Genomic DNA, 26,917 nt, shown 5'->3' with positions numbered 1-26,917 from the left:
ATCTACCCCTGGGAAGAGCAGATGCACTGCTCTTCATGTGGGATGCAAATGTGTATTCTAATATCCTCAAAGAACTGGTGATTCAGTCTTTGGATGGAGGGTGAGAGTTTCCTCCTCCCAGACATGGACTTGAGCACTGTGCTCTTCCTTAAAAATCCATCAGCAGCTGCAGACATTGCAGCCGTACGAACGCGCCAGCTGAATCTTACACTGTATTTTAAACCTCTTGTTCATTATTGTTGGCTTGTTTTGCAGGTTCAAGAGGAGAAGAGGTCTCGGAGGAGGACCCTCAGATCGATATAGCTACAGTTCAGGACATGCTCAGTAGCCACCATTACAAGTCCTTCAAAGTCAGCATGATCCATAGGCTTCGATTCACCACTGATGTTCAGTTAGGTAAATCAATCCATACTATAATGCTTAGGAAAATGGAACAGTTCAAACCTTTGGCCATCTCTAATAGCTGTCTGTCCATCTCAGATGTTTTTAAAGCAGCCGTTATCATGGTGGGCCATTTTATCATGGAGCACATCACTCAGAAGTGCTGCCAGCATCTCAGCAGTTAAAAAAGAATTGCTCTCAGTTGAAAATACTTCAGTATTTTTATTACCCACAATCAGGCAGCACATGTTTCTTCTGAAAGAAGGCCATTATTTAATGACCTCATCTCTGGGTTTTTTTAATCCAAGCTTCCTAATGGAAAGCTTCTTGCCAACTGTTTTGTTATTTTTAAATGAGGCTATGCAAAATTAGGAATGATTTGGTTTTTCCTTTTCTGAGACTGAGAGATTTTAGCGACCAAGTGGAAATTTGAGGTGCCACAAAAGAAAACTAGCGTTCTCTAAAGGTTTTATATTGTTCTTATTAGCTTTCTGAATGCTTTTGAAAACCCAAAGGCCAAGGGATGACAGAATCTTGACTTATAAAACCCCCATTACTGTTTTAAAATGATTGAATGGCTTTTTATCTTTGTGTTTAAATTGTGAATATTTGATTAATGATGCATTGGTAGGTGACCTGTGACATTCCTGCAAATACCTTCCATAAAGAAATGATTCAGCAGTAAAATATTAAGTGCCATAATGTTTACAAAATACATTTATTCTGCAGAATTCAGTGGAATTGTTAAATTTAAAGGATACGAGTTCCTGTATTATTGTTGGTGCAGTCTCTTCATTCTTCTATCCTTAAGCATGTGTAAAAGTGTATGTCTGAAATCTTTACAGAAGAGGCTTTCTTGGTGTATTTTGAACTGTCTTGTCAAGGAAGGATTTATATACTGGTGCTGAAGCAGGACAGCACTGGGCATGTTTTCCGCCTTTGAGCAAACTCTCTGGGTGCGATAGTTTGCTTCCAGTGAAGTTTGACTCACTGTATCTGGAAAGTGTCAGAAATGAGAGCTTGAAAAGGTCATGACAGATCACTAAAGATAAATGGTTAAGGGAGAATAGCTGTTAAATGAAACAAATGGCTTAACTTGTGCAGCAGGGAAGGAGCTGACCCTGTCCAGTAGTGTAAGGACCATAAAATTTCCCTTTTATAATAATCTGTGAGCTTGTATATTTTTGATGGCAGTACACTGACAGCATGGTTTTTATAATCTCATTCTTTCATAAAATCAGAGAAGACCCCAGTGGGATATTCCAAGTTTGGGCAAATAAATGTACAGAATCCAAACCTTTGCATATAGTCAAAATAAGTGTATGGTGCTGAGGTTTCTCCTGGTATTTTTTAAAGCTATTTGAAAGAGCAATGCTGGTAAAATAAGCATTGAGGTGCTATTTAGATGAGGGCTGCTGAGAGTTAATGTGTTCATCTTCTGCTCCATACAATCTGAAATACCTGTGTGGTTTTGGGGGTGAGTCCCAGTGCCCCAGGCTTCGTGCAGAAGGACATCTACATGTGACAGAACCCAGAAGTGGTGGAGAACACACTCAGCATAGCTCATCTGCACTCCTTGCAGTTTGCTCTGACATTGTAGGACACACACACGTCATTGAACCTGAGCAGGTTCTGTGTTGGGTCAGGCAGCAGTAGTGTGAGCTGTGTTTGCAAACTGGTACTTTTTGAAACATTTTAGCTGCTTTGAGGCCTGATCGCTGAATTTGAGGCAAGGTTTAGCTAAAATTGGAGTAAGCTCCACCTTCTGTACACCGTACATAGTTCTATAGTAAAAAGCAATACATAAATGACCACAGGAGGAGGAATGACCACCTTTTGACTGATGGTTTTATTACGGTGGAAGGCTTTAGCCGTAGCAGTTTAAGGTCTGGGGTTTTATGTTTTAGCTCATATTACAGTGTAATGCACATACAGTAGCAGTCTCAACATTTTTAGAGAGGTTCTATCTCATTGTGAAGGCATAAAACACACTTGTGTATCACATTGGCAAAACTAAAAGAAGCATATTGTCTCAGAAAATGACTGCTGGCAAGTATTTCAGAAAAGGAGGGGCAGTTGCAGACCCCAACAAAGGAAGCAAAACCAGAGCAGTGTTCCTGGACTAACACATCACCAGTATTTCATGTGATAAAATGAATGAATTAAAACAATAGTGGAAGGAGATTTTTACTCGCTTTTTGAGTATGAGTAATTTGTGCCATGAAACAGAGACTGCAGAAGCCACATACATAATACTGTTTTGATTTTAGGTTTCAACACATACAGACTGTGAGAACAATAACACAAAAAAGACAACATTCTTTGTCAATGTGCTCTTTGGATGTGTGTGAGCTTAAGCCAGTGATGCCGAGATACAGAAATAATGGATGAAGTATACAGTGACAATTTGCAGATAAAAATAATAGAAGTTAAAGTGTATTTTACATGATAAAAAAAAGATGAAAGAGGAGGAAGTCTGTTACATCTGAGATGGTTACAAAATCCATGCTTGGTGAAGTAGCCTCTGCTGAAAAGATTGATGCAATGGGGAGTGACCTTGGCTTGGAGCAGGAGCTGGTGATGTATGTATGAGCATCTCTCTGCTAAATGGACCCAGATTTGTAGCACTAATATACATGGAAGCCCAGAACCAAACTCAGGATGGCAATAAATCAACAGCCACTTTGTGTGTCATTTCTGGTTTATATTCCACTATTGTTCTATCAGTTTAATTCATGTCACTATCATCTGTTCATCTGGAACAGTTTTATATAATTTTCCAGTGGAGTTACCTGACAAATCCTATCAAATTAACAAGGTGCATTAACAGTATTGACTGACTGAATTCTGAAGTTACAGGACCATACAGTGGGACATTTCTAAGGATCTTTCCAGGGGTGATGCTTTCAGAGGGAGGGATAGGGATCAACCCTCGCACACAAAGAATTTGCACCTTTATTTTTAGAACTTGCCTTGACTTTTTTCAGTGAGAAAATAAGAACTTGGGCATTCAACTTTGCGTATTTTCCTTAAACTACAGAAAATGCCATTTTGAATAATTAACTGTTACAGTGAAATAACAAGGCCAGTATTAAATAATCTGTCCAAAATTAAATTACAAACCAAAATGGGCTCCAGATACAGCATCAGCCCGCTCAAATTACCTAGCTCTAGCAGTCCTTAATTGGACTCTTGATACAATGCTTAATTGAAATGTGATCACTCTGATGTGACGTATGTTTAATGACAAAGCACATTCTTGGGTTAATAAAGGGGGCTGGGAGCTGGTGGTGTTCCTATAACCAATCATCCCAGGTGGGGTTAAAATGAAGGTAAGTGTGTTTGAGTGGCAGGGGCTGCGGCAGGGAGCCCACTGTAGGAGTCTGCTCCTTGCTGCCTATGTGCTGTGATTTTAGAGCTGCATAAAATGCAAAGCAATGTGGTTTGCAAATTCTGCAGCTATGAGCAGACTTGAAGAAATACTGAGTTAATTTTGGAGGCTTTGGGAGAGTCATTACGTGTGCGACACCTTAACTTTGATTTTGTTACACCTCTTAAAAGTTTCATCGTCAGCTCCTTTAGGTTTTCCTGGGCTTGAGACGAGCCAAGTGTAATACAAAAGCTCATAGCCAAAACCCTCAAGAGGGAGAAGGTTCTCTCTGCTGTTTTCCTGGAGATGCAGGGTCTAAATTGTATTTAAATACTTTTTTCCTGCTTCCTTTTGTTGCTTTCTCGTGAGCTTCACCTATAACTCATGACTGAAGAAATGTAATTATTTTTAAGGCTCCACACATCCTGATGTAAAAAGCACACTGGGAAGTTTGTTCAGTCGTGTCAACAGCTACTGAACAATGAGCTTCTGTTCATCAGCGTGGTGTAGCAGAGCTTTTGCTGTGCAGTACTCTGAGAAAGACCACCATAAATTACAGTGAGTGTCCCGGGATGGTTCCAGCACGCTCTTAGCCCTCAGCCAGCCCTGGCCGCATCCTGCTGGAAAGGCTGTTCTTGCACCATGCTGGGATAACGTGTGGAGGGATGGTAGAGGCATTTTCTGCTCTGGCTCACAGGTCTGTGGTAGGATCTGCCGTATCCAGGTCAGCCCGCATGCAGCACGAGCGAAGCACCAGCCATCTGGGGAAGCCCATGTTGGGAAGCCGGGCCCGGTGCCTGTGCCAGGAGCTACACAAATCCTCAGCTTGCTTCCCGAGCAGCCTAATTAGAGCTGGCTTTAAAATGCCAGCAGTGTAAGAACCACAGGATCTCTGGGACTGAATGTCTTTGTTTAGGAGTATCTGGGTAGCACAAAGAGCATTTCTGTAAGGCTGCAAATGGGTGTTGTCCTCTCATGTAGAGGATGTAGTGTATGTGCTGTGTAGGAGATGGAGCAGGGACGTGTGTGATAGTGTCTATTACATATAATAGTGGTGACTGAAAACCTAGCAGTATCTTTGTATAAATCTTGCGGCTCATGTAGCCAGTGCTTCCAGAAGAGCTCTGTATGTGTTGAGAAGGATTTTTTCTGTGATATTTCTTTCTTGTTGGTATGCTTAGGCAGGAGAATAAAATGCAAATTATTAATGCAGTTTGACAACCATTTGCTTTTGGTTTCAAAAGCTCCTGTGCTTTCAAAAAGCCCAAAAGGGCAATATACTTTCATCCCATTTAAGATTTATAAAGTGTGTCAAACGGCCGATATGAAATCGCTTAAACAGATCACTGTTGTGGCTCTCTATTCTTTCTCATCTTAGGTATTTCTGGAGACAAGGTAGAGATAGACCCTGTTACTAATCAGAAGGCCAGCACTAAGTTTTGGATTAAGCAGAAACCCATTTCAATCGATTCTGAACTCCTCTGTGCCTGTGACCTTGTGGAAGAAAAAAGCCCAAGTGAGTAGTCCTTTTTATTTATGTTCTCTCTTCTCTCCCTCTCTGTATGTGCTGGATGTCCAAAGAATTATTGCTACCGTGCCCTTTTCTTTCTATAGGTGTATTTTATTCATTATAGGATGTTTTTAATCTGACTCAATTCTGTTACAGAGAACACGACATAAACAAATACACATTTTATGAGTGTCCTTTTAATGCTGTTTACAGCTAATGGCATCATTAAGAGTGTTCCTTGCCCACTGTCAGTAGCTGCTAACAGTGTCATACTGAGGAAACACTGACTTTGCCTAGCTGGTCTCTAGCCCCATAGCATGGCAGTCAAATATATGCTTCCACATAATAGCAGTTATTTTAGATCTCTTAACATCCAACCCAGTTTTGAACAATCTCTTAGGTGCAGCTGAGGATCTCAGACATGCAGGAAGTATCAGCACAGTCTAAATTTGCTTCATCAGTGGCTGCAGGGTCACCAGAATTGCAATGTACCCTTTCTAAGAGTTCAGTGCTTGGATAGCAGCGATAGCTGTGCTGGCTGGAGGGCAGGCTGGACATCCCAGTTCATCCCAGTCATCAACAAGAGGTCAGAGTTTGCTGTGTTCAGAGTGCAAATTCAAAAGCCAAGTGCTTGTGCTTGTTCTACCAGGGGAGTAATGAGTCTGTATCTGTAAAATTTGTTTTAAAAAGCACGAGATAGGTCCTGGGGGAATTGGGCAATGTCTCCTGGGGGTGCCAAAGAGTAACAATCTACTATCAAAAAGTAACTGCAGTTCAAAAGCTCAGATGGATTTTATTACACTTGTGCTTTTGCAGGGTAGGGATGCTAAATATTAAGTACTTATCTGCAGGGTGACAGAGAGGAAGAATTATGTGATACATATTTACAGAGGTAATGATCTGTTGAATTCTCTTTGAAGAGTAAATTTATGGTTGCCACAGATTTTATCAGCAATTATTGAACTATATCCTTCTTCCCTTCATTACCCCTTCCTACTTTCATGTTCTTAGTCCAGTTATTGTCTTCCTTTTCTGTCTCTCCAGCAAGATTTCGTGGTCCTTGAGAAGGCATGATCCCAATGAAAGACATCCCTAATGACCAGGCAGTCCAAACTGTGTAACAATTCTCTTGATAGTTCAAGGTGCAGTTTTGCACTTGTAAATGTATTGACACCTCTGGGTTTGTGGTGGTAAAACTGTGCCCACAGAATGGACTCTATCTGAAAAGCCAGCCTTGAAACCCACGGTTTCTAGCTCACGCTCCTGTCAACATGACAGTCAGAGACCCTCAGGCTGTCCCTGAAGACTTCCAGAGCTGCATCCTGCAGGGATGGAGCTCTCTTGCCCCAGGGGCAGCACCTGCTGCTGTAGAAGAAGTAAGGGACAGAATTCCAACCCCCAAATAGAATCTGGTTATGAAAGGGCAGTACCTTCATGTGGAGATCATTGAAGGTTGTGGTCGTTTTGGAGAGGATGCTGGCGAGTTACAACAAAGGCAATCTTTATGATACTGAGGGGTTTTATTTACTCTCTTTTGTGGCCATCATAAACTTTTCTTATTAAAGAAGTGTTCAGCATATTTCCAAAGGAGAAAATAATTCCTTCTGAAATCTGCTGACCTCTTCCTGATTCATGAAAGATGTTCCGAAAATCATTATTTTAGGCCAGTAGAAGAGACTTTAGTGTGACATCTCAGAATGATACATTTTGGGGAACTCTTAACAGCAGATCAGTATCTCTTGAATTTTAAGTGGAAAAAAGTTATTTTAGTAGCATAAAGAAATGAAACTCACTGTATTTCACAAGTTTGGTCTGTGATTTTTATCAGCATGGTGATATATGTTTGTAGCAGAGTTTACATCAAAAATTATTCCCAGATCTTCCTTGAATGAACTATTGCAAAGAAAGAGAGGCTGGATAAAGATAAGGTCTTCGAGTTCTGCAATATATTTTGTTTTCATGGTTTTATCTCTTGTAACACCAACATGCTCCATCTCGTCTTTCAGAAGCGTTCTGCACATGTAGCACTGCTTGTACAGTTACACCAGGTGGGAACACCAAGGATGCTTTATTAAGCTGCCTGCCTCCCCTAGACACTGGCAGCTGGGGTTATAATAAAGCTGAGTGCTGCTTTGCTACACTGACTTCTTGTAATTCCAAAGAGAGGTGAAGGGTTTGCAGGAGCCTCCAAACGTGACCTTACAGTTCAGTGAGGGCAAGGGGTGCTGGGAGTGGAGTTCGGTGGCTGTGGTCAGTATAGCAACAGTATGGCAGTATAGGTTTATGCAACTGTTGTTCCCCTGAACATGGTAATTAACACACTTTAGTGTTCAATTAGCTCTTACTTTCTGCAGATTAAAGAGATTTTAGAGGTTTTGCTGGTACTTTTCTCCAAAACCAGAAATTGTGTATCAATGCAGTGAAAAGAGCCTCTTATTTTGTGTTAGCTTTCTCTGAACAGACAGGTTCATGCAGTGAAGCTTTAGTGGCACTTGTGTGAGTGTTAAAGGACTCAACAACTTCCAAGAAGACATGTTGTGAATATTTATGGACAGACTCGGAGTCATTCTGGACAGGGCTGAAGCTTTCCTGTGCTGTGAGTTCACAGAACTTAGAGCTGCATCCAGTGAAAACAGAAAATGAGAATGGAAAGCTTTGGCATCTCATTTGCCATTAGGATGGGTGTTGTAGGCAGGGGTGGTGGATGATTCTTGTTCGCCCTTGTGGTAGCCCTGGATCAGCATTTGAATCTTTATTTGTAAATTAAATCAAACTCCCTGAATTTAGACAGAGGGAAGAGGTAATGGCCCTGCTGCTCGATCAAATGCCATTAGAACCTGACCACATCGTGTATAAACGGCTTGTTTAAATCAGGTTCGGTCTGATTATCACGAGAGATTCTGAATGTTTTGAATCTTGAAAGGAAGCATCCTATCATTGAGAAATAAGATTTAAGCCTTAATGAAGTAGTTGTCATTTTTATAGCTGAAAAGAGCATTGTATCTCAATTAAGTGTACATAATACAAAGTCTTAAGGAAGCAACATAGTATGTTTAATACAATTATGTCCCTTTGCAATAGTATAATTTAAAGGAAATCTGATTCTGTTAATGTCTCTTACATTACTTGGACAAGGGAGAAACTTCAGTGTCACTGACTGCACTGTGGACCAAGCGTGGTTGTGATGGATGTGTCGTGGCCATCCCTTCCTTGAGCTGGGGCTACCAGCTGCCTTGGCATCCACACTGCGGATGCACTGAGCCGGTGCTGATGGCTGGAGGGGTGAGCACACCTCAGGGCAGGCCTTTCCATGGCACTGAGGCTAACCAGCTGGGCAGACTCACAGTCATTCAAATACACGGGCTTCTTCTATTCGCTTGTATTTTACAATAGCTGCAGAAATCAGATTTATTTGGTCATTTACTTGAAACACTGGAGAAATGTCCTCTGTGATCCTTTTCCTGCCTTTTTTGTTGTTTTAATAAAGCAGATACGTCTCAGTTGCTAGGTCAAAATATCCTTAATATTAAAGTAGTCTAAACAAAGGTGTTCTGTAGGTCACGGAGTACATTGGTAACTTCAGTTTGTGATTTAATTGCCTGTTTTGCACCCCGCAGCTGAAGATTTCCTTTAAATTCTTATTCCATTGTTGCACTGGGGCTTAACAGAGTGTTAACCTGGTAATAGGCACAGGGCCTCCCCATTATATGTCTCGCTATCGAGCGGTTCTGCATGACTAGTTAAAAAAGATGGCAAGAAGATTAATGAAAGCCGCCTAGTACAGAAGGGGGGTAGGTACCTTTGCAAGACTTCTAGCAAGGAGATATTAGAGCTGAACCAGAGCTTGGCTTTTTCTTTATCCTGTGACCTTTGAACCTGCCTTACTGTCGAGAGCTGCCAGCAGAGCCGACGTTTTGATTGATGTTGCTACACGAGTCAGTCTTTCCCATTGAATTCCACATCTGCACGAAAATAGCTTTTCTAGCAGTATTCATACTGGCTGTAAGTGATAGCCAAAGTGATGCCTGAAATGCTTTTATGTAGTTTTCATTTAAAGCTAAAGGTATTTGATGTTTTAATTCAGGATCCAGTTTCTCCAGATTATGCACATTGAGTAATACTAATTTAATGAATTCATTATTGGGTTGTGAAAAGACTAAAAACATGCAGGAATCATTGGGAAGGCATGGATTCCCGCTGCTTGGGGAGCTTAAATAGAGATGTTGCATGTTTGCTCAGAGCCCTGCAGTGGAGCCAGAGCAGAGAGGCAACAATCATCTGTGTACTCTGCAAATGGTGCACACACAATGTTGTGGGGTAGTTGCTCCCGCTGTGAATAATGTGGGGTATGAAATAATAGAAGAAAATTCATACTTGATAGGAGACCCATCACAGATTCTGATCAAAAGGTATAAAAAGAGGTTCGGCAGAGAAAATGTTCCCAAACTTCGGGCTTGGAGTGAAAGGAATCTCCAAGTGTGTGACAGGAAGAAAGGAGGCCGTGTGGTTTGCGGAGCAGTGGATGCCCCCGAGGGGCGGCAGCGAAGGCGCAGATGGTGCTGGGTTTGCTCATTTCCCATTGTCTGTGGCAGGCTCAGGGTTGTGCTGGGGCAGCCCAGGCTCTGGTAAAAGGTTGTTGGGAGACCTCATCAACAGCCGTGTGGGAATGGTTCATGGGATGTGCTCACTGGAGAAGGGATCTGGCAGTGAGGGAGCCGGCAGTGGTGGGGTGACGGCTCTGCTGTGAGAGCCTCCCTGCTGCTGCCCTGCAGACGGGGCTGCAGCTGATTAAATCCATCCCTATGAACAGCCTTTTCATAAAAGTACTCTGGAGCACAATCAGGAGCGTGCATTGCCTCATCCTTTTAACAAATATGTTTTGTAGCCCTATTAAAAGGGGTCTTCATCTATCCTGTCAAAGCTATTCTGCTGGGGTTTTTTAGTTTAATTACACTATCCAATTAAAACTCCTTGCTGCATTTTGATTCGCTTCTCCTTGGGCTTGAGTGGATATGACATTTACAAGGCTCGCCTTTCAAGCAGACAATGGCGTGATTGATGAGGTGCAGACGCAATGAAGGAGGCGATTGCCATGTGGAAACACTGCTTAGTGCGTTTTGATTTATTTATCATCTTTTTTCCCAAACAAGGTTGCTGGTGAAGAGGTTTTGGGCAACCCCAAGTTCCATCTCAATTTTCACCATTCTTGCAAAAATCTGTGTTAGTATTCTGCCTCTGATAATAATTTGAAGAAGAAACAAAAGGCTTTGGGGAAAAAAAATTCCAGATGTGTGAACAGTTACCACAATTGGGCATAAAAATGGATGTTTGCAGCACTTTAATTGCAACTCTGCTTTCAGGACATCTGGATACAAGACATCCACTAATAGCAGTGTTTTATAATAAGCTTACAGTGGAACATAAAGCCCTGAGTTGGAGGAAAAGTGCTCCTGAAATATGCTGCTCCCTGAGAAAATGAGGCAAGCCAGCAGAACTGCAGTTACTGGGTTTTTCTCTTAACGTTCATATCGTGTGTTGCCACTTGCCTTGGTTTGAAGGAGGTCCATCACAGGTACATGGGGTGCAGTCTGAACTCATCAGTGGCTCCACTGGTGTCACTGGGGTCAGGATTTCATCCATAACTTTGACTGCCACCACTACCCCTGAAATATGTACCTCTTGGATAAATATCACTTGCATAAAATGGGCTTAACCCCACTTTTACACTCAGGACAACATTCAGTCTGTGTCCCGCTCTGAGCTTGGTGCTGTATCCCTGATAACCCAGCTCTGGCTGCAGTGCATCTCGTGACATCCCCCTAGAAGAAAACTTCTAAGTTGTCTTGTTATTAAGAGGTTGTCAGGACGGGTGTTTTGATGGTGATGCAATGCTTGCATTTTTGTAGGACCTTCAGACCATGCTCCAGGGTCACGGCATCATTTTTGAGGTAGCCCATGTGGATTTCAAACAACAAAATCTCTCCCTAAAGCTTTTAGATTAAATGTAACTGTGGTTGGTGAGCAGAGGTTACCCCATTTCATGCAGTGTTTTAAGTAAATTTGCCTTTGTGCAGAAACATTGCTCATGTGTATTTTATTTTCATCATTCTTTGCTTTTGTACTAGTAGATTTCTAGTTCTTTATAATCCTCTCTGAGTCTGTAAGAAGAGATATCAAGGTTTTGGTCCTGTTATAGTCATGATTTCTGTGATGTCAAATGATGCTCATAAGTGTTCTGTTCTTCAGAGAGGTCTTTCTCTAGCTATTTATTCCACTAATAACTCTTAATTGTTGACTTCTGCCTTATGGCCCTGTAATGACCAAGCAATCATCAAGGTATATTGAAAAATTAACATAAATTTGCATTTCCCAGTGTTTGTTTTCTGTTTTGTCCAATTCATGAATATTCTTTTCATCCTCCATCTAATTAGTGATTTAATTCAGTGCATACTGGGTTGGTTTTTTTGCATTGGCAGAAGTGAGGGGTTTGACGCAGGCTGAATTGGGGATGAGAGGGGAAAAGAAAAACCATTTCTAGACTTAACAGATACGGTTTAAAACCTTGTCTCGTGCAAATTCACATCCTTCCAATGTTTTTCAGGCAAGAAGTGTGCGGTTTAGACCCTGATAAAGAGTTTTGTTAGTTGGATTGGAAAGGGAACTATTTTTTCACCTGTATCAAGTGAAGGATGGTGAACTGCAGGGGTTTTGTGTGTTTTCCCAGGACTGTAACTTGCAGAAATTAGCACAAGATTTACCAGTGACTGTGTAAGCACATTTGGTCAGTAGTTCTGGAAGCTGTAATTCAGCAGCATTTCTCACCTCCAGCATGGAAACACAGAAGAAGCTGGGGGGATGAAGCACATGGTGCAGGTTGCACAAGCAGAGTTTCACCAAACCTGGGAAAGGTGGAGAGGAGAAAGACGAGCAGCAGGTTTGCATGGGGCTATGCTGTTGGGTTGGAAAGGACTATTGATTATGCTGTTAACTGGCCTCTTCCTTCACTTTTTTGGCAGTAAGTAGTGTTAAAAATTAGGAGATATGCCAAGCAACTGAGTTTAAGGCATCATGCTGAAAGAGTAAATGAGCTCTCCTCAGTGAATTTCCAGTGAATTAGCATCCTGCCCTTCTGCCTGAGTCTACTGTAGGCTTTTCTCCAGGTGTAACCACACAGGAACCTATTAGTGTTCCAGAGCTGGAAAAGATTTGTCAGCATTCAGAGCTGAGGCCAAAGGGCACCTCTGGTCAGATGTCGTTTTCTGCCGTTGCAGTGGGGTTAGCCCCAGCATGAGCTGTAGCCCTGGCACAGGACAGCGGCACCAAACCTGCTCGGGTCTGCTGAGCTCACCTTGTGGGTTGTGCCTGTATCACGACAAAAGCCTGTGATAACAGATAAGTTTCTGTCATTTCATTTGCCTTCAATGAATGCCTTTAACGGATAAGTCTAGTTGGGAATAACACATATTTTCCATTGTACAGCTGGTTAAATCTGATTGCAAACTATTGAGGCTTCTCTCTGTTCAGTTCTTCCTTGCCACCTGCTGCAGTGGCTGACATTAAATACACTTCTGCGTGGTCTCGGTGCAGGGCAGTGACAGACAGCACTGACATTTGCTGGAGTTGAACACTTGTGTTTCAGACCTGCAAGCTAAAGGACACCAAACCATTGTTCGTGCAGGAGTCATGGTAATGAAGCTGTTCCTGCAATATCTGCGTTTGTTTTCATTCTGCTGTCACATGCGGTAGAAGCCGCTTGAGCTGCTGCTGTTACCAGATACTCTTACATGGAAATATAAAACCATTGAAGTTCCTATTGATCTCTGAATTGTCAAGGGTGGTGCTCTATTGGAAAGAGGTACATAACATATTTAAGCACTCTTGGAAATGGAAATCAATCTCACAATTCATAAATTCCATCTGGCTAGAATAGTAGCAGAGCAAAGTGCCAGTTATGATTTCAATGAACTAATATTTCATGCTGTAAACAGTATAATGTGGATTTGGAGCACATAAACATAATGCTGTAATGGGGCTTTCTGAAGAAAAGTCTTCTTAGCTTTCTTACCACTAAATCTGTTGCCTGTCAGGGCATAGAATCAGGTTAGATGGAGCACAGGTCCACAGCTCAGCCAGAGCCTGGCCAGAGAGGCTGGGACCAGCACAGCGTCTGTATGGGTGGGACTGGGAGCACACACGGCCCTTGGCTGTGCGGAGGGGTGCGTGGTGCTAGTGTGGCATGATGGAGCAGGACAAGCTCTGCCTCCTGCTATATGGCACATCAGCATTGTTATTGGCATCTGTTGCTCTAATTGTCATTGAAAGAGCTGACTCTTTGCAATCCTAAAATAAGTGCCTGAATTAAAGTCTGCATTCTGCTTCTATCAGCTGTATGGTTTTGCCAGAAAGGAGGAGTAAATCACCAGCTTAAAACTAAAATGGGGTTCTGGGCAGGATTTCCTTGTCAGGCATGATGGAGGCTGCGATCATTTTCACATTAGTATTTTGTTTTGTGTTCTTGTGCCTACCTCTGCGGGGTGATGCATGATGGGGCAGCAGAGCTGCAAGGAGCACGCCAGCAGCACGCTGGCTCTTGCTGCTCCCTGCACACACCCAGCCTGCTTTCCACCATGTAAGAGATGAACACATTGAGAGGTTTGTGTCCTGTTGGCATCACGGAGCAGCCTGGAGACAAGAGCCATGAGGTGCGAGGCTGTTCTCCTGGAAGCAAGGGGCTCAGCTTCTGGTGCTTTCAGAGCCTTTTCCACCAGCTGAGCCAGGTACAGAAAGCAGCCTCTGGAGCATCTGGCAAGGCAGGATCAGTGTGGGGAGAGCAGGCTTCTTAGGTGGAAGAAAGCTTGGAATGAAGAATCTTAAACCAGGTGAGGGAAGTCTTGATGCACAGCAAGAACCACCCTATGAACTTCTGAGATCCAAAACAAAGAACCTTGTTGGAATCCTCCAGACCATCTTTTGTGCCATATGAATTGTCATTTTTGGTAAGCAGTTTCTGTAGCTGTGTGCGATAGTAAATGTCCAAGGAAAACTGTGGTAGGTGATGGGGCCCAGTGCTGTGTCCTGTCGCCAGGAATGGTGCACAGGCACTTTTGGAATTGTAAAGATGCTGAATTCAGTCCGGAGTGGAGCCGGGCATGCATTCATTAACATACTGATGAGCTGGGGCTAGGAATTCCCACATTTTTAGTACCGCTGAGGCATCATTTGTCAAATGATTTAAAGGGGGGGGGTATTATTATTATTAGCCAATTTTTCAATACAGGATTTATATTCCAGATTAACATGTTAATTAACATGCCACAATAAAATACTTGGGTCTCAAATTTTCTGGCCACCGATCTGAGCGTATATCAGTCACTTTTTGGAAATCTGGAGAATTAGATAATGTAAATAAGATTTCAAATTAGCTTTCCTCCAGGAAAGCCCTGGATTTACAGTAGTGTGGCTGTTACTTTACAGATTACTAACTTTGACTTTAGAACTGAATACATCATGAGAAAACTGATAGAAGAGTATAGAATATGCTTAACTTTAATTTTGAAGCCGTGAACGTCCATACAAGTGAAGGATATTTTGCCTTCCTACATGTTCTGCCTGGAGACCTTGCTGTTAAAGACATCTTCCTGTCCTGCTTGCAGCACTTTTAAAGGGCAGGACTTTCCAAGCTACTCTCCAAAGGCATCCACAGAGGCAGGCCAGGCCATCAGCACCTCATGTCCATTCAGTCCCTTGGCACCTCCATTCGGAGCAGCAGCAAAACCTGCCAGCAAAGTTCTACATGGATAGAAATTACAGTTACACTTTAATTTTGATTGTCCTGCTTATAGGAAGTGAGAATCCTGGGTCCGAGTATGTTTCATAGCATCAGTGCTGCATCCTTTTGTATTTCCCAGTGGCGATGTTTCCCTTTGCTGTAAGCAAGCGGGTAGGTTTGGGTGATGTTTAGAGAAGAGGTGGTTGGAGTGGTGATTCTGGGGTTAATTGGCCTTTTATTTTAAATATAACACTTCTCTTGTGCATGAGATGATTATACAGTGAATAGTTACATAAAGTAGTCCTAATGTGGTAGTTTCACTGAAATACAGTCTTGGGCTGAACGGCAGCTAACTAGCCGTTTGATAGATTTTTGCATTTCCTGCAGTGGGGATGTGATGGGAAAAGGAACTTTATTGAATAGAGTTCAGCTGCTCCTGTAAGCCACCACTTGCCTTAAATTGAAATGACATGAGAAGCCTGTCAGCGTTTCATTACTTCCTTCTGTTGTGCTGATGGTATGCTAAGATCACCATCTGTGTTTTTCTTCTGTCAGGCACACAGGCTCCGCTGAAACTTTACAGGAATATTCTGAGCAGGTTTTTTTCTTATCTTTGCAGGTCATGCAATATTTAAACTTACATATCTAAGCAATCATGACTACAAACACCTTTACTTTGAATCAGATGCTGCTGCTGTCAATGAAATTGTACTGAAGGTGAGTATTAAATTTTAACGTGACCCAAAATCCTGGGTGTTTCACCACTTGTTAGACATGAAAGTGTTCAGGAGGCTCTGGAATACATGAACAGTGTAGTGCCTGAGGACCACTAAGGTGTATTTAACTCACCAGGCTAGTTCCTTGGTGCCTGTTGTTTTATTCATTATTCAAACAACCATACAGCAGACTGCCTACTTGTGTATAAATATTTGCTTTTATACTTGTTCCTAGTTAAGAGAGACACCGCTTTCCTGTGGAATTTTACAGGAAACTGCCTAATTTCATTGTGTCCACATCATTTCCACCACCAGACACATGAGATGGTCTGCAAGCAATGTCATGGTGGTGCTGTGCCCCAGGACCTGCATACTGCACAGCACCACGGTGCTGCTGTGTGGCTGCTGCACAGCACCCAGCCACTGAGACCCAGGCAGGGAACCCAGGTCATGTAAGCACCAAACTGGGACCACAGGGAGCTGCAGGAGCAGCCACCCTGGTCTGCAGGGAGCTGGTGTGGAACTCAGCAGCGGCACAGGAGGCTGAGCAGAGATCCTGGCACCACGGGAGCTCTTGGAGCTGGAGTTAGGGTTCAGGGCTCCAGCAAAACTGATGTTCAAGGCCATGGGTTGATGCTTGGCAACTCCAGGACCAGCTCAAGCAGAGGCAGTGGCATGGCCAGGGCAGTGCTGCTTTGCTGCCTTTCATGCATCTTTTCCAAACACAGATGGAAAGCACAAAGGTTGTTTTTCTCACCATGATACTTTATCACAATTGTTTGCTTTTCTCATGGCTTGTCCATAGCGTACTTTCTGAAACAAATCTTTCCAACAGTCTTGGAAGATGAAACTCAGTTTTCCACAAGCTAATATTTTACAGCAATTCAAATCTGAAAAGCAGTAACTTTGGCAAACCATCTGTTATCTTTGCTTTCGTTTCTGTGTGGAGTTTAGAGGATTGCTAAATAACTGGCATATGATGCAACCATTTTTATTAATATCATAGAAAGTGAATGTATTTGGGAGGGTTTCGACTTCGTGAACCGTTGGGCCAATTCTTTTGTTCCTGCTTTATCTTAAATAAGCTGATGTAATCCAGAACACCTTGACACGTCTGAAAGTGGTCATAAAAGAAGGCTGAAAAAGGGTTGCTTTGAATAACATGAATATTCAAGAGAGAAATACTATTGAACAGTAGTTTTTGTCTTAAGTTGCAGGTTGTTTCTGTAGAACTTTTCTGGTTTCATGCATAAGTTACCAGTTTGTTTTTGATTCCATCAGCATTAGGAGACATGGAGAAATCAGACTTTTCAAGTTAGGCTTTTTCCATGATCAAGTGAGAAAGACTGAGGCTTTATTGACCATGAAAATTCCCTATATTTTTATGCCTTAAGCTGTAATATGCAATGAAAGTGAAACACTCTACAGTGCATAAAATTGTGCAAGTTTTAAGCCACAGCATATTAACCAGCTAATGGCAGACCAAAGGGCATTTTTATCTTTTTGATTCTTGCATTAACCTTCCATTAAAATTATCTATGTGATTATCACAAAGCACTGGAGATAATAAATTTAGGGAATAGCAGGCTTGTTAAATATCATTTAAAAATGCTTTCATCAAGTAAAATGTGCCAAAACACAGGGAAACTATGAGATTAGCTGAGTATGCAAACATCATAATGAAAGAATTACTTTTATTGAAGCTGATAAAGTCTTTTATTGAAGCCCATTACTATATTAGACCAGCACTGTGGGTCTTCACAACCTGCTATGTTAACTCAGAGGCTGGGTGATAAGGGTGGGATAAGGGGAGAGGGATGCTCCTGCGCCAAGCCAGGGGCTGCAGAGGGAGAGCTGGAAGTGGCCATGCACGGAGTGGGGCTCTTCAGGAGCTGTCTCTGCCGTGGTTTTGTTGCCAGCCCATTGGGACCAGTTTCACTAGAGCCTCGTGCAGTTGGTGGCGTGAGGGCTGCTGCCTGCTGAAGCACCAACAGAATTAAACACCATTTCATGTCTTGCAGGTTAACTATATACTAGAGTCGCGAGCAAGCACGGCCAGAGCAGATTATTTTGCTCAGAAACAAAGAAAACTGAGCAGGAGAACAAGCTTTAGCTTCCAGAAGGAGAAGAAGTCGGGACAGCAGTGACACTGAGCCTCGAGGAGAGCCTGACGGCCGCGCTGGGAGGAGGAGGAGATGCTCCCCACCGCCCGAGACAGGTGGGAGCCAGGACTGCGGAGCTCCTGCTGCCAATGGGCAGGAGCAGCGGGGAGAAACCTGCATTATCCCGTCTCTCACGGCTGGAAGATTATCCCTCGTTGCTGATGGGAAGTCTCCCCTGTGACAAAAATAAAGAGCCATATCAGCCGGAAAGAAGACTGTTACGCTTCAGGTTCCATTGATTAGAAATAAGAGAATGACGTAGACTGGCATCATTTAATTACTGTATTATGTACAATCACAAGGAGAGATGTGATTACATAGTATTTCACAGCCTGGTTAAAATAAATTATATACATCTGTAATACACCCACGTACACACAGGTATTGCTTGTGACATGATCAAATTTCTAAAAACAAAATGTAGGACAAATGTATCCATTTTTACTATTAATAAACAGATGTAATCTTTTTCAAGGTCCATATGATGCACAGTTCTTTGGGGGGGAGGCTGTAGTCCCAGATGGTTTCACTTCTGTTGCTGAAGTGCAGGAGGCAACCGTGAGCCAGGGAACAGCAGCCATTGCAGGGGAGCCCATTTGTGAAGCAACGCTGAGACAGTCAAGCCTGTCATAGGTTGTTTTGTTCAGAAATGCTTTTATTTAACTGTGCTTTCCAGCTCTGCATAGGCGTTATCAGAGGTCACTGCCTGTGGTCAGCACCATGTTTCGAAACCCAAGGCAGTGTCTTCATGGTTGAAGCAGGAGCATCCTTTTGTCCACAGGAGCATCCTTTTGTCCACAGGAGCATCCTTTTGTCCACAGGAGCGCACTGGGATCTGCCTGTCCTCACTGAGACCTCCTGCACCTGAGGACTGAGAAATGCCTTCACTTAATATTATTCTTTAATAATAAACATTAAGACCTACTTTGTACTGGGATTTGTAGCTATTCTGGCCTTGTCCATCCTTAGTGCATCAGGGAACACATGAATGGGATTGCTGGGAACCAGAGCTGTGGTTTTGGTCCAGTTCACCAGAGGTGTCTTTCCTAAATCTCTCCAAGTCGCTGAAGCTGGAGCTCTCTGCACAGCTCCTGTGGATTTAGTACCAAGAACATGCCCACAGTGGGCTGCAGCTCCTGGGGCAGAGCAGGCTCCCTCCTGCCTCCCAGCGCAGCCTCTGACAGCCTCTTACCTTGCTTTTGTATAGAGAAAACTTGCTGAGCCTTAACACATGCTTTAGGCATTAACACTGGGGCGGAGAGGGCTGTTTGACACTTACCTGCCGCGTTTGAGCGCTTGGGTTTCAGAGGTTACCCCTCCTGGTGCCGGTGTCAGTGCTGCCCTGAGGGGAGCCCTGCCCGCACCACGGAGGCCGGTCCCACTGAACAGTCTTCCATGACACCTGCAGAGCAAGAGAAACGATATTTTATAGTGTGATGCTCAACTTTTTTATCTTTTATATGTGCAAATGCAGCACAGATGCAATGGGGAAGGGCCCTTCAACTAATGCAATGTAAATGACTCCTTTAACCGACTTTGTGAACTATTTAACATTAAAGTTGTTATGTGAATGTTCTTTTGCCACCCAGTTTCAATTCTTTTTAACTGAACTAAACTGAACCTACGGAAGTCTCCAACTTCTTTCCATGGCTGTAATGTTGTTGCCACCTCATTATTTATTGTAAGTAGAGATTCACTATGTGAAGCGTTTTGCTTTCAGTGAAGCCCAAAGATTCACCTATAAAATACCTGCTGCTGTCTCTCAACTGTGATAACATCTGTGGGCTCATACTCACTTGCCCAGACCATGTGTACCTACACCATGTCATAAATCACCTTCCACGTGATGTATTTGTATTGCAGCCTCCCCATGGAGCCAGGACACGCAGCCTGTCCAGAGGGAGCACAGCAGGGATGGGGCACTGCTGCTGGAGGATGCTCAAGGGCTTGGTGGGGAATGGGCAAGGTGAGGAGCCCAGAATGAGCTTATTTGCTCTGAAAGAGCCATTCACAGCTAAGAAGTGAATTTACTTTTAAAGAGCAGCTTCAGTTGAATACCTGGTGTGGAGGCCTTAAACTCTGGTAATGTCCCCTCCCTCAGAACAGACCTCTCTGGTGTTGAGGGTTTGCTGAAAGAGTTAAATCCGAGCTCATGGTTGCAATCTGTGTGCAGCTGAACACAAATCCATCCCGGGCTGGTCTTTCCCCGGTAGTTGTAGATTTAATTGATTCAGATGGGCATTCAACTGGGTCAGAAAAGCAAGCTGTTCCTTCTGTGCCTTGTTACCGGCTCTGGCAGGAGAGGGTGGCTGCCGCTCGTATAACGAGGATGCTTCCTTAGTGCCCTGCATCCAGAGGCATCAGAGGGTTTCTGACTCTCCCTTTTTGTGGGTGCTGGACCTGGCTTGCACGTGCACCTGCGGGTTCACCGTTGAGTGCACCTCATGGAGCCAAGCGTCGGCTTGCCCTGGTCACAGGCACAGACGCAGCGAGAGTCACAGCGAGTGCCACCGACCACACTGATTGGTTTCCATCAGCCCTGGGGGACTCATGCCCCTGGGCTGCCCTCGGCCGGTGCTGCCCAGGGCTATCACTCGCTGCCCTCCTCGCCTGGCTTTGCACAAGCAGCGCTGCTCGGAGCCCGCATCCGACAGGACACAGATGCCCTTTGTGCTGAGACCCCGAGGTCCCTCCTTGTGCTCCAGGAGTGACTGAGCCTGTGCCTGGGAGATTTGTGGATGAATAAAGCAGCTGATGGGTGGCTTTGCTGGCTCAGGAGCAGGCGGTCCGGTGAGGGTGGCCAAGGCCACTGCCACTGCAGCCGGTGCTGCCCGTGGAGATGAGCCCTCATCACCTCCTTGGGTTCATCAGTATTGAGAAACCTCTTATCAGAGGGCACCCAGGCCTGTGCTGGCATCAAGGCAAGAGTCTGAGCTTCCCAGTGCTCTGCAGAGGTTTGCCATGAACTCCTCAGGAGCAATGGGAGCCAGAGGCTCCTTTGGGTTTAGGTTGATGGGAGCCTGGTGCATCCCAGGGTCTCTTGTAGCTGCCCCGCAGGTAATGGTGGCAGAGCTGGGATCTGCCTGGGAGCAGGAGGCAAAACCCATCACACATCCCTGCGAGCAGCCCTGAGATGAATGGGGGGGTTATTTATGGAGACGTGTTTGTAATGGGCCCATGAATTTCATGGCGACGCGCTGCTGCGGTGGCTGCACTATTGGGTGCTGCTGCTGCTGGAGTTAATGCCCCTTAAATCACAGCCCAGTGCAGGCTGGGACAAGGACAGAGACGAGGACAGGGATGCGCAGGCACAATGGGCACAAGGGTGCTGGGTGCTGCCCCTTACCCAGGGCCACTGAGGCAGCTGAGCCATGGGGAGGGCTGGCACCGTGCACAGCCCGGTGCTGCCGCACGGAGGGTTAAGCTCTGTCATGGTTTATTCTCCACACACACCTCTACTTAACTGCAAAGAGGAGAGAGGGGAAAGAAAGGATCTCAACAGGGTGTTGTTCACTCTAAAAACCCTAAGCATGATTTGTGAACTCTCACAGCCTTGGTAATCTCATCAGAGTAATGGGATTATATTTCAAATCACCGTGGCCTGTTCATTACACGTTTAAACTCCTTTGACAGAGGAAAAGTTAAATAAAACGTGTGCGTCAGCCCTGGTTGGCTTTCCCGGTCCTCTTCCCTGATTACACAAACAGATGCTGAGCTCCGGAATGAAACAATAATGCGCTCATTTATTCCCCTTTCTGACAAGTCACAATAGATCGTTAACTGCGAATGAGCGCCTGCCCAGGGGCAGCACGGGACGGGCTCCGCGCTAAACCGGGGCTCAAGTGGTTCTTTCCGCACCGGAGCGCGGCGACGGGGCCGGGATTCCCGCAATTCCCGCAATTTCCGCGCTGCCACCGCCTGGTGAATTTCTCCAGGGAGCGGAGGAACGGCTCCTGCGTTCCTGCTGCGATCGCTGAGCAGCCCCGCATGGAAAGAGCCTCAACCATCGGCACCCGCTGAGGCTTCCGCTCGCCCAGAACCCACCTGAGAGGCGCTGCCATGGCCATGGTGGCTCCCAAGGCACAGCCCCGCTGAGCTGCTCCTGCTCTGCGCACCGGAGCTCCCATCGCCTGGCTCTACATCACTGCTCCAAACTGACTTGTCCATGAGCATCAGGGGGGAAAGCGGCTGAGCTCAGACCCAGTGTGGTGTCTCTGAGTCTCACATGGGACTTTGCCGTTGGAATTCAGCCCTACTCCTGGGGGAAGTACTTGCTGATGAAGAAGCTCATAGGGAGGCATTGGGGCTGCCAGCGGGCAGGGCTGTGCTGTGCTCCCCGCTGAAGAGGAGGGTTTCACGTCGGGTTGTGCTGGGAGCTCTATTAGGGAGCTGAAATGCCAGATAATTAGAAATACACCAGCAAACACCGTTATTGTCAGGAGAATGCAGTTGCATCCAGTAATGAAGCAATATTAATGAGCAACTGCAAGGCTGTCATTAATTTAAGCTTTTCAGCATCACAGGCTAAGGCAAGTTAAAAGTTAACACAGAGCTGGGGCCGGGCTGAGCAGGGCTTTTCCCTATTGTGGGGTTGAGCAGAGCGGGGCCGTCTTCTTGCTTCTGTCTCTATGCAACCATAGGAGCACAGGGAACTCCTTCACCTCCGGGGCAGCCGGGGCCACGGGATGGGGACAAGGATGGGGTTGCGGAACCACCGCACGCTGCAGCAGCGTGGTCGAGGCGCCGGTGGCTCCATGGCACAAGCGCTGTGTGTGTTTGGGGCCGGTGCAGCCGGCGCCGCTCCCGCACCAGCGCGCAGCCCCGCGCCGCAATCTGTCACGGCGGCTGGGGCTCGCCGGCTCTGCAATATGTACCTCATGTCTGGGCTGTCATCGGACATAATTCCTCCCTGCTGGCATATTGCTGATTTGTGCATAAGTGATGCATGCAATCCACCTGAGCTAGGAGTCAGGGGTTTCTTGATCTGGGGCTGTCAGGGCAGAGTGTTTTAGTGCCTCCTGCGATTAGCTGGAATTGACAGGCCCTGAGAGCGGGGAATTGCACAACAGGGGAATTAACAGCCAGGGACTGGAGTGGAGTGTGGCACTCGTTTAATCTGCAATTTATCAGTTTACGCGGCTTCTTGTCGCAGGAGGAAGATTGCGCTCCAGAAGAGAAGGCTCCCTTTTTCCTTTGATATTCCCCTGATGGGAGAGGGATGAGCAGTACTCAGATGCTGACGTTTGCTGGCTCCTGATGGGTTACCAGCCTGTGTTTTGCAGGGGGTACCAGTACGGAGGTGAGAACATCCCCAGCATGGGGCCACCGTTGCAGGGACCCCATCCCTAACCCCAACCCCTTCCCCAACTTCATCTCCTGAGCTTTGCCTCCGCAGGCTGGCCTGATCCCCCCCTGCTGTGAGGCCACCTCAGCCACCTCAGCATCACATCCAACCTGTGCCAGGGTGATGGTGCAAAGGCTGAGCAGCCCCTTCCCAACGCTCCCTACCCCAGCAGGTCCCTGCCTTTCCCTCTCCCCATCCCCATCACACAGATGCTCCCATGTCTGGCCGCATCTCCATGCCCCCAGTGCCACACAGGAGCTGCAGCGGAGCGGCTCCAAGCCCAGCACATTCCCCAAGGGCAAGTCCCGGGCAGCCGCAGCCGCTCCGCACCGGAGCCATTGAACTTGATCGGTTCCGAAGGAGGGTCCATAGAGCTGCAGCCCCATCCCGCTGCTCCCATGGCACGGGTGGGCCGTGCAGGAGGGCTCGGAACGCAGCAGCCGCAGCGGTGCCACGGCGCACGCTCCAATTTTGATAATATCGTTAGAGGCTGATAATGGTTTCCAGGAACACTGCAGCCTTTCTGCGAGGTGACAGCCTGTAAAGGCAGCATGACAGATAATGTATTCTACAAGGGTACAATAATGTGACTCCGAGCACATTAAACTCCTTTAATGTGGGTGACATACACCTTCCTCTTAACATACGTTATCATCCTGGGGGCACACAGCACACAGCGGCACCGAGATGGAACCCCAGTGCCCACGGACCCAATTCCTGCCTTGCTCCTGGTGCTGGTGCCGGTGCTGGTGCCCCATAGCCCCCCATGCACACAGTGGTTCCCACATCAGCCACGTTCACCCTTCTCCTGGTGCGAGGAGGTTAAACCACAGGATGCAAATGCTCTCGCTGCGTGTAGGCGATCTCCTTGGCCTTCCTTGGCGGCCTGCTCTGATACCGCAAACCTTTATCCAACCTCATGGTATCAAAGATTGGTTATAATGAATTAAATACGTTTTTAGCAGCTTCTTTCCACAGTTACTGCCACACTTTCACTGCCACTTCAACTTAATTAGGGAGGCCTTGCTAAAGAGATGGGAATAAATGCATCTATAGAAATGTATCTGTGTATAAATGAAGAAAGCAGCCACCACGGGTCAAACCAGTACTTTCAATTTATTGCCCTGGTACATTCATTTGTAAATAGCTTTGCCTTGCTGGTTTCTAAGTGCAAGGCTAATGTTGGAGTGCTTAAATTAATAGTGACGCACACCTTTCATTATTGCTATTAAATTAGGTGCTGGGCTTTGATGGATTCACTTGTTGCTGAACTAAAAGCCTCATAGATGTGGGTGTGCGTTATCCATTTGGTTTTACAGCAAATTTAGGTCTTAATGTCAAGGCAGACAGAGCTGAGCAAGTTCCTCCTCAGCACACTCTAATTAGCAGGACAGGCACCTCCCATGGCCCCAGCTCTGCTCCTCAGGAATGCTGGTGCAGGCTTGCTGGTGCAGGGATGGGGAGGAAGAGCCATGGGCAGGAGAATGTGCTCGCAGTCTGGGCAGGGGCACTGCGGCTGCCATAGGGGCCCTGTGCACACCAAGGGGTTTGGGCTGTGCTTCAAGCATGGCAGCCTTCAAAGGAGGGGGATCTGGGACCCCCTGGCATCATACCTGGCACCAAAGGGCTTGGTGGGTCCATGCTGTGAGCATCATCCCCACACCACTGCTGCATCCCGCATCCAGAGCATCATGGGGAGAGATGCACTGAAGCATAAACCAAAACCAAAGTTCCTGCAGACTCGTGGTGTTGTGACACGTAACATCAGCCCTGTCACCTCCCCAGCCCTGACTGATGGGTGACACAGCCCCCTGGGACACATGGCACAGCACCAGGGAGCCCTGCATTGAGGTGCTCATAGGGGGCCCCTCTGCCCCATGCTGGCCGGGGGCTATGGGTGCCCCGGGACCCTCCTGCCACCCTCCCTGCTCTGGCTTTTATAGCCCTTGCCAGTGAACCCAGCGTCCAAGGGAAGGAGAGGCTCATGCCTTGGGCAGGGCAAGGAAAGCGATGGGGGCAGCTTGGGCAGGCGATGCTCAGGACACTGGAGGGAGCCACAGCCAGAAGCTGGGCATGGCAGGGAGCGGGCAGCCTCCTGCCGGGGTATCCCAGTGGAAGCGCTGAGAGTGCGGGGGACGGGGAGCACCGAGTCTCCAGGGGACACTTGGTCAGGGGGCTGCGGGACAGCGTTTGAAGTGGAGCTGTGGGATGGACCAGCTGGATGAGGCTGCGGGATGAGGCTGCGGGATGAGGCTGCGGGATGGGGCTGCGGGATGGGGCTGCGGGATGGGGCTGCGGGATGAGGCTGCGGGATGGGGCTGCGGGATGGGGCTGCGGGATGTGGATGAGGGATGGGGCTGCGGGATGAGGCTGCGGGATGGGGCTGCGGGATGAGGCTGCGGGATGGGGCTGCGGGATAGGGCTGCGGGATGGGGCTGCGGGATGAGGCTGCGGGATGGGGCTGCGGGATGGGGGTGCGGGATGGGGCTGTGGAATGGGGCTGTGGGATTGAGCACCAGCCGGGATCAGGCTGAGCTGCCTTTGTTCTGCGCCGCGGTTCCCACTCTTAGCGTGCCATCTTGAGGCCATCGGCAGCAGCCTTCCAGCGCCGCACAGGCTGCGCGACCGCCACCATCACCAGCATCACCACAGCCCAGTCCCTGTCCCCCTGCTGGGACCCGCTCAGCTCCCCGGGCACTCACCCAGCACCTCCGTGCCGGGACCGGGGCTGGTTGTGCTCAGTCCCCGCAGCCCCGGATCCATGTGGGCCATGGAGAGACCCCCACGCTGCAGCCACACTCGCCCCTACCTGGGCAGATGAACCCCATCCCATCACACGGTGCAGGTGGGACACTTCCCCTTGGCACAGGGCTCTGCTTCTCTGTAAAGCTTCCCTATTAATCAATGAAAGTTAAATCCCCGTGATAAGACACCTCACACACACACACACATCTGATAAAGCCCTGATCCAATTACTTGCCAGTGTTTGCTCTTTTTTAATGGGACTTTGAGGCTGGGTTTTTTTCTTCTCCTGAAGGATTTTCTGCCTTTCCTCTTTTCCAGCTGATAGAATGATGCCAGCGATGGGAGCAGTGGGGATGGTGGCCAGGGCTTAACCAGAGGACAAGCCACTGCAGCCACCGAGGGGCTGAGACCCCCTGGTCATGGCATTCACTACAGTCAGGGGGTCTCAGCCCCTCGGTGGCTGCAGGCAGGGCTGGCAGACAGAGCATCATCCAACCATGGGCTCTCCAAGCAGCTGGCATCAGCAACCAGGTCAGCACCTAGCCTGCGGGACCAACATCCCTGTGTCCAGAGCTGGGCAGAGACATCTGTTCCCTGCAGCTTCCCTGTGGACAATGGGGTGCCCAAAGCGCCCCGGGGAGGGGGATGCAGCCAAAAGAGGGGGAGCGGGAGCCCCCAGGCTCTAGGGAGCTGCGCTGGCACAGGCAGCAGCCAGCAGCACAATTACAGCATCCCCCGGCCATGCAGGGCTCTGCACCCACTGTCAGGGCTTCAGCAAAGTGCTGGTTATTGTTATCTACGCTCATGCTCTCCAGACACCAATCCCCACTGTGCATGGGCTGCTGGTGTGATGGCACGGGCCATCCCGCCCGGCTCATCCTCACAGTGGGGATGGCAGCAGGCAGGGTGAGCAGGGCAGG

The 26,917-nt window shown here is 46.9% G+C and overlaps 1 protein-coding gene across 6 annotated transcripts in view; it reads left to right on the top strand.

Annotated features, from left to right (window-relative positions):
* Nucleotides 1–19,402, top strand: part of MAPKAP1 (MAPK associated protein 1) — a 98,556-nt gene extending 79,154 nt beyond the window's left edge. For all 6 annotated transcript variants that reach the window (XM_080630424.1, XM_080630426.1, XM_080630423.1 and 3 more), the window contains 4 exons: nt 256–396; nt 5,130–5,267; nt 15,650–15,747; nt 17,768–19,402. In XM_080630424.1, coding sequence (XP_080486550.1) covers nt 256–396; nt 5,130–5,267; nt 15,650–15,747; nt 17,768–17,893 — 503 coding nt within the window. In that variant the 3' untranslated portion in view covers nt 17,894–19,402. The remainder of the gene's footprint in view (nt 1–255; nt 397–5,129; nt 5,268–15,649; nt 15,748–17,767) is intronic.
* Nucleotides 19,403–26,917: the final 7,515 nt, after the last annotated feature.

This window comes from Psittacula echo (assembly GCF_963264785.1).
Source record: "Psittacula echo genome assembly, chromosome: 16".
Classification (NCBI taxonomy): Eukaryota; Metazoa; Chordata; class Aves; order Psittaciformes; family Psittacidae; genus Psittacula; species Psittacula echo.
The sequence above is the reverse complement of the archived record's forward strand: the minus strand, read 5'-3'. Positions and strand labels throughout refer to the sequence as shown.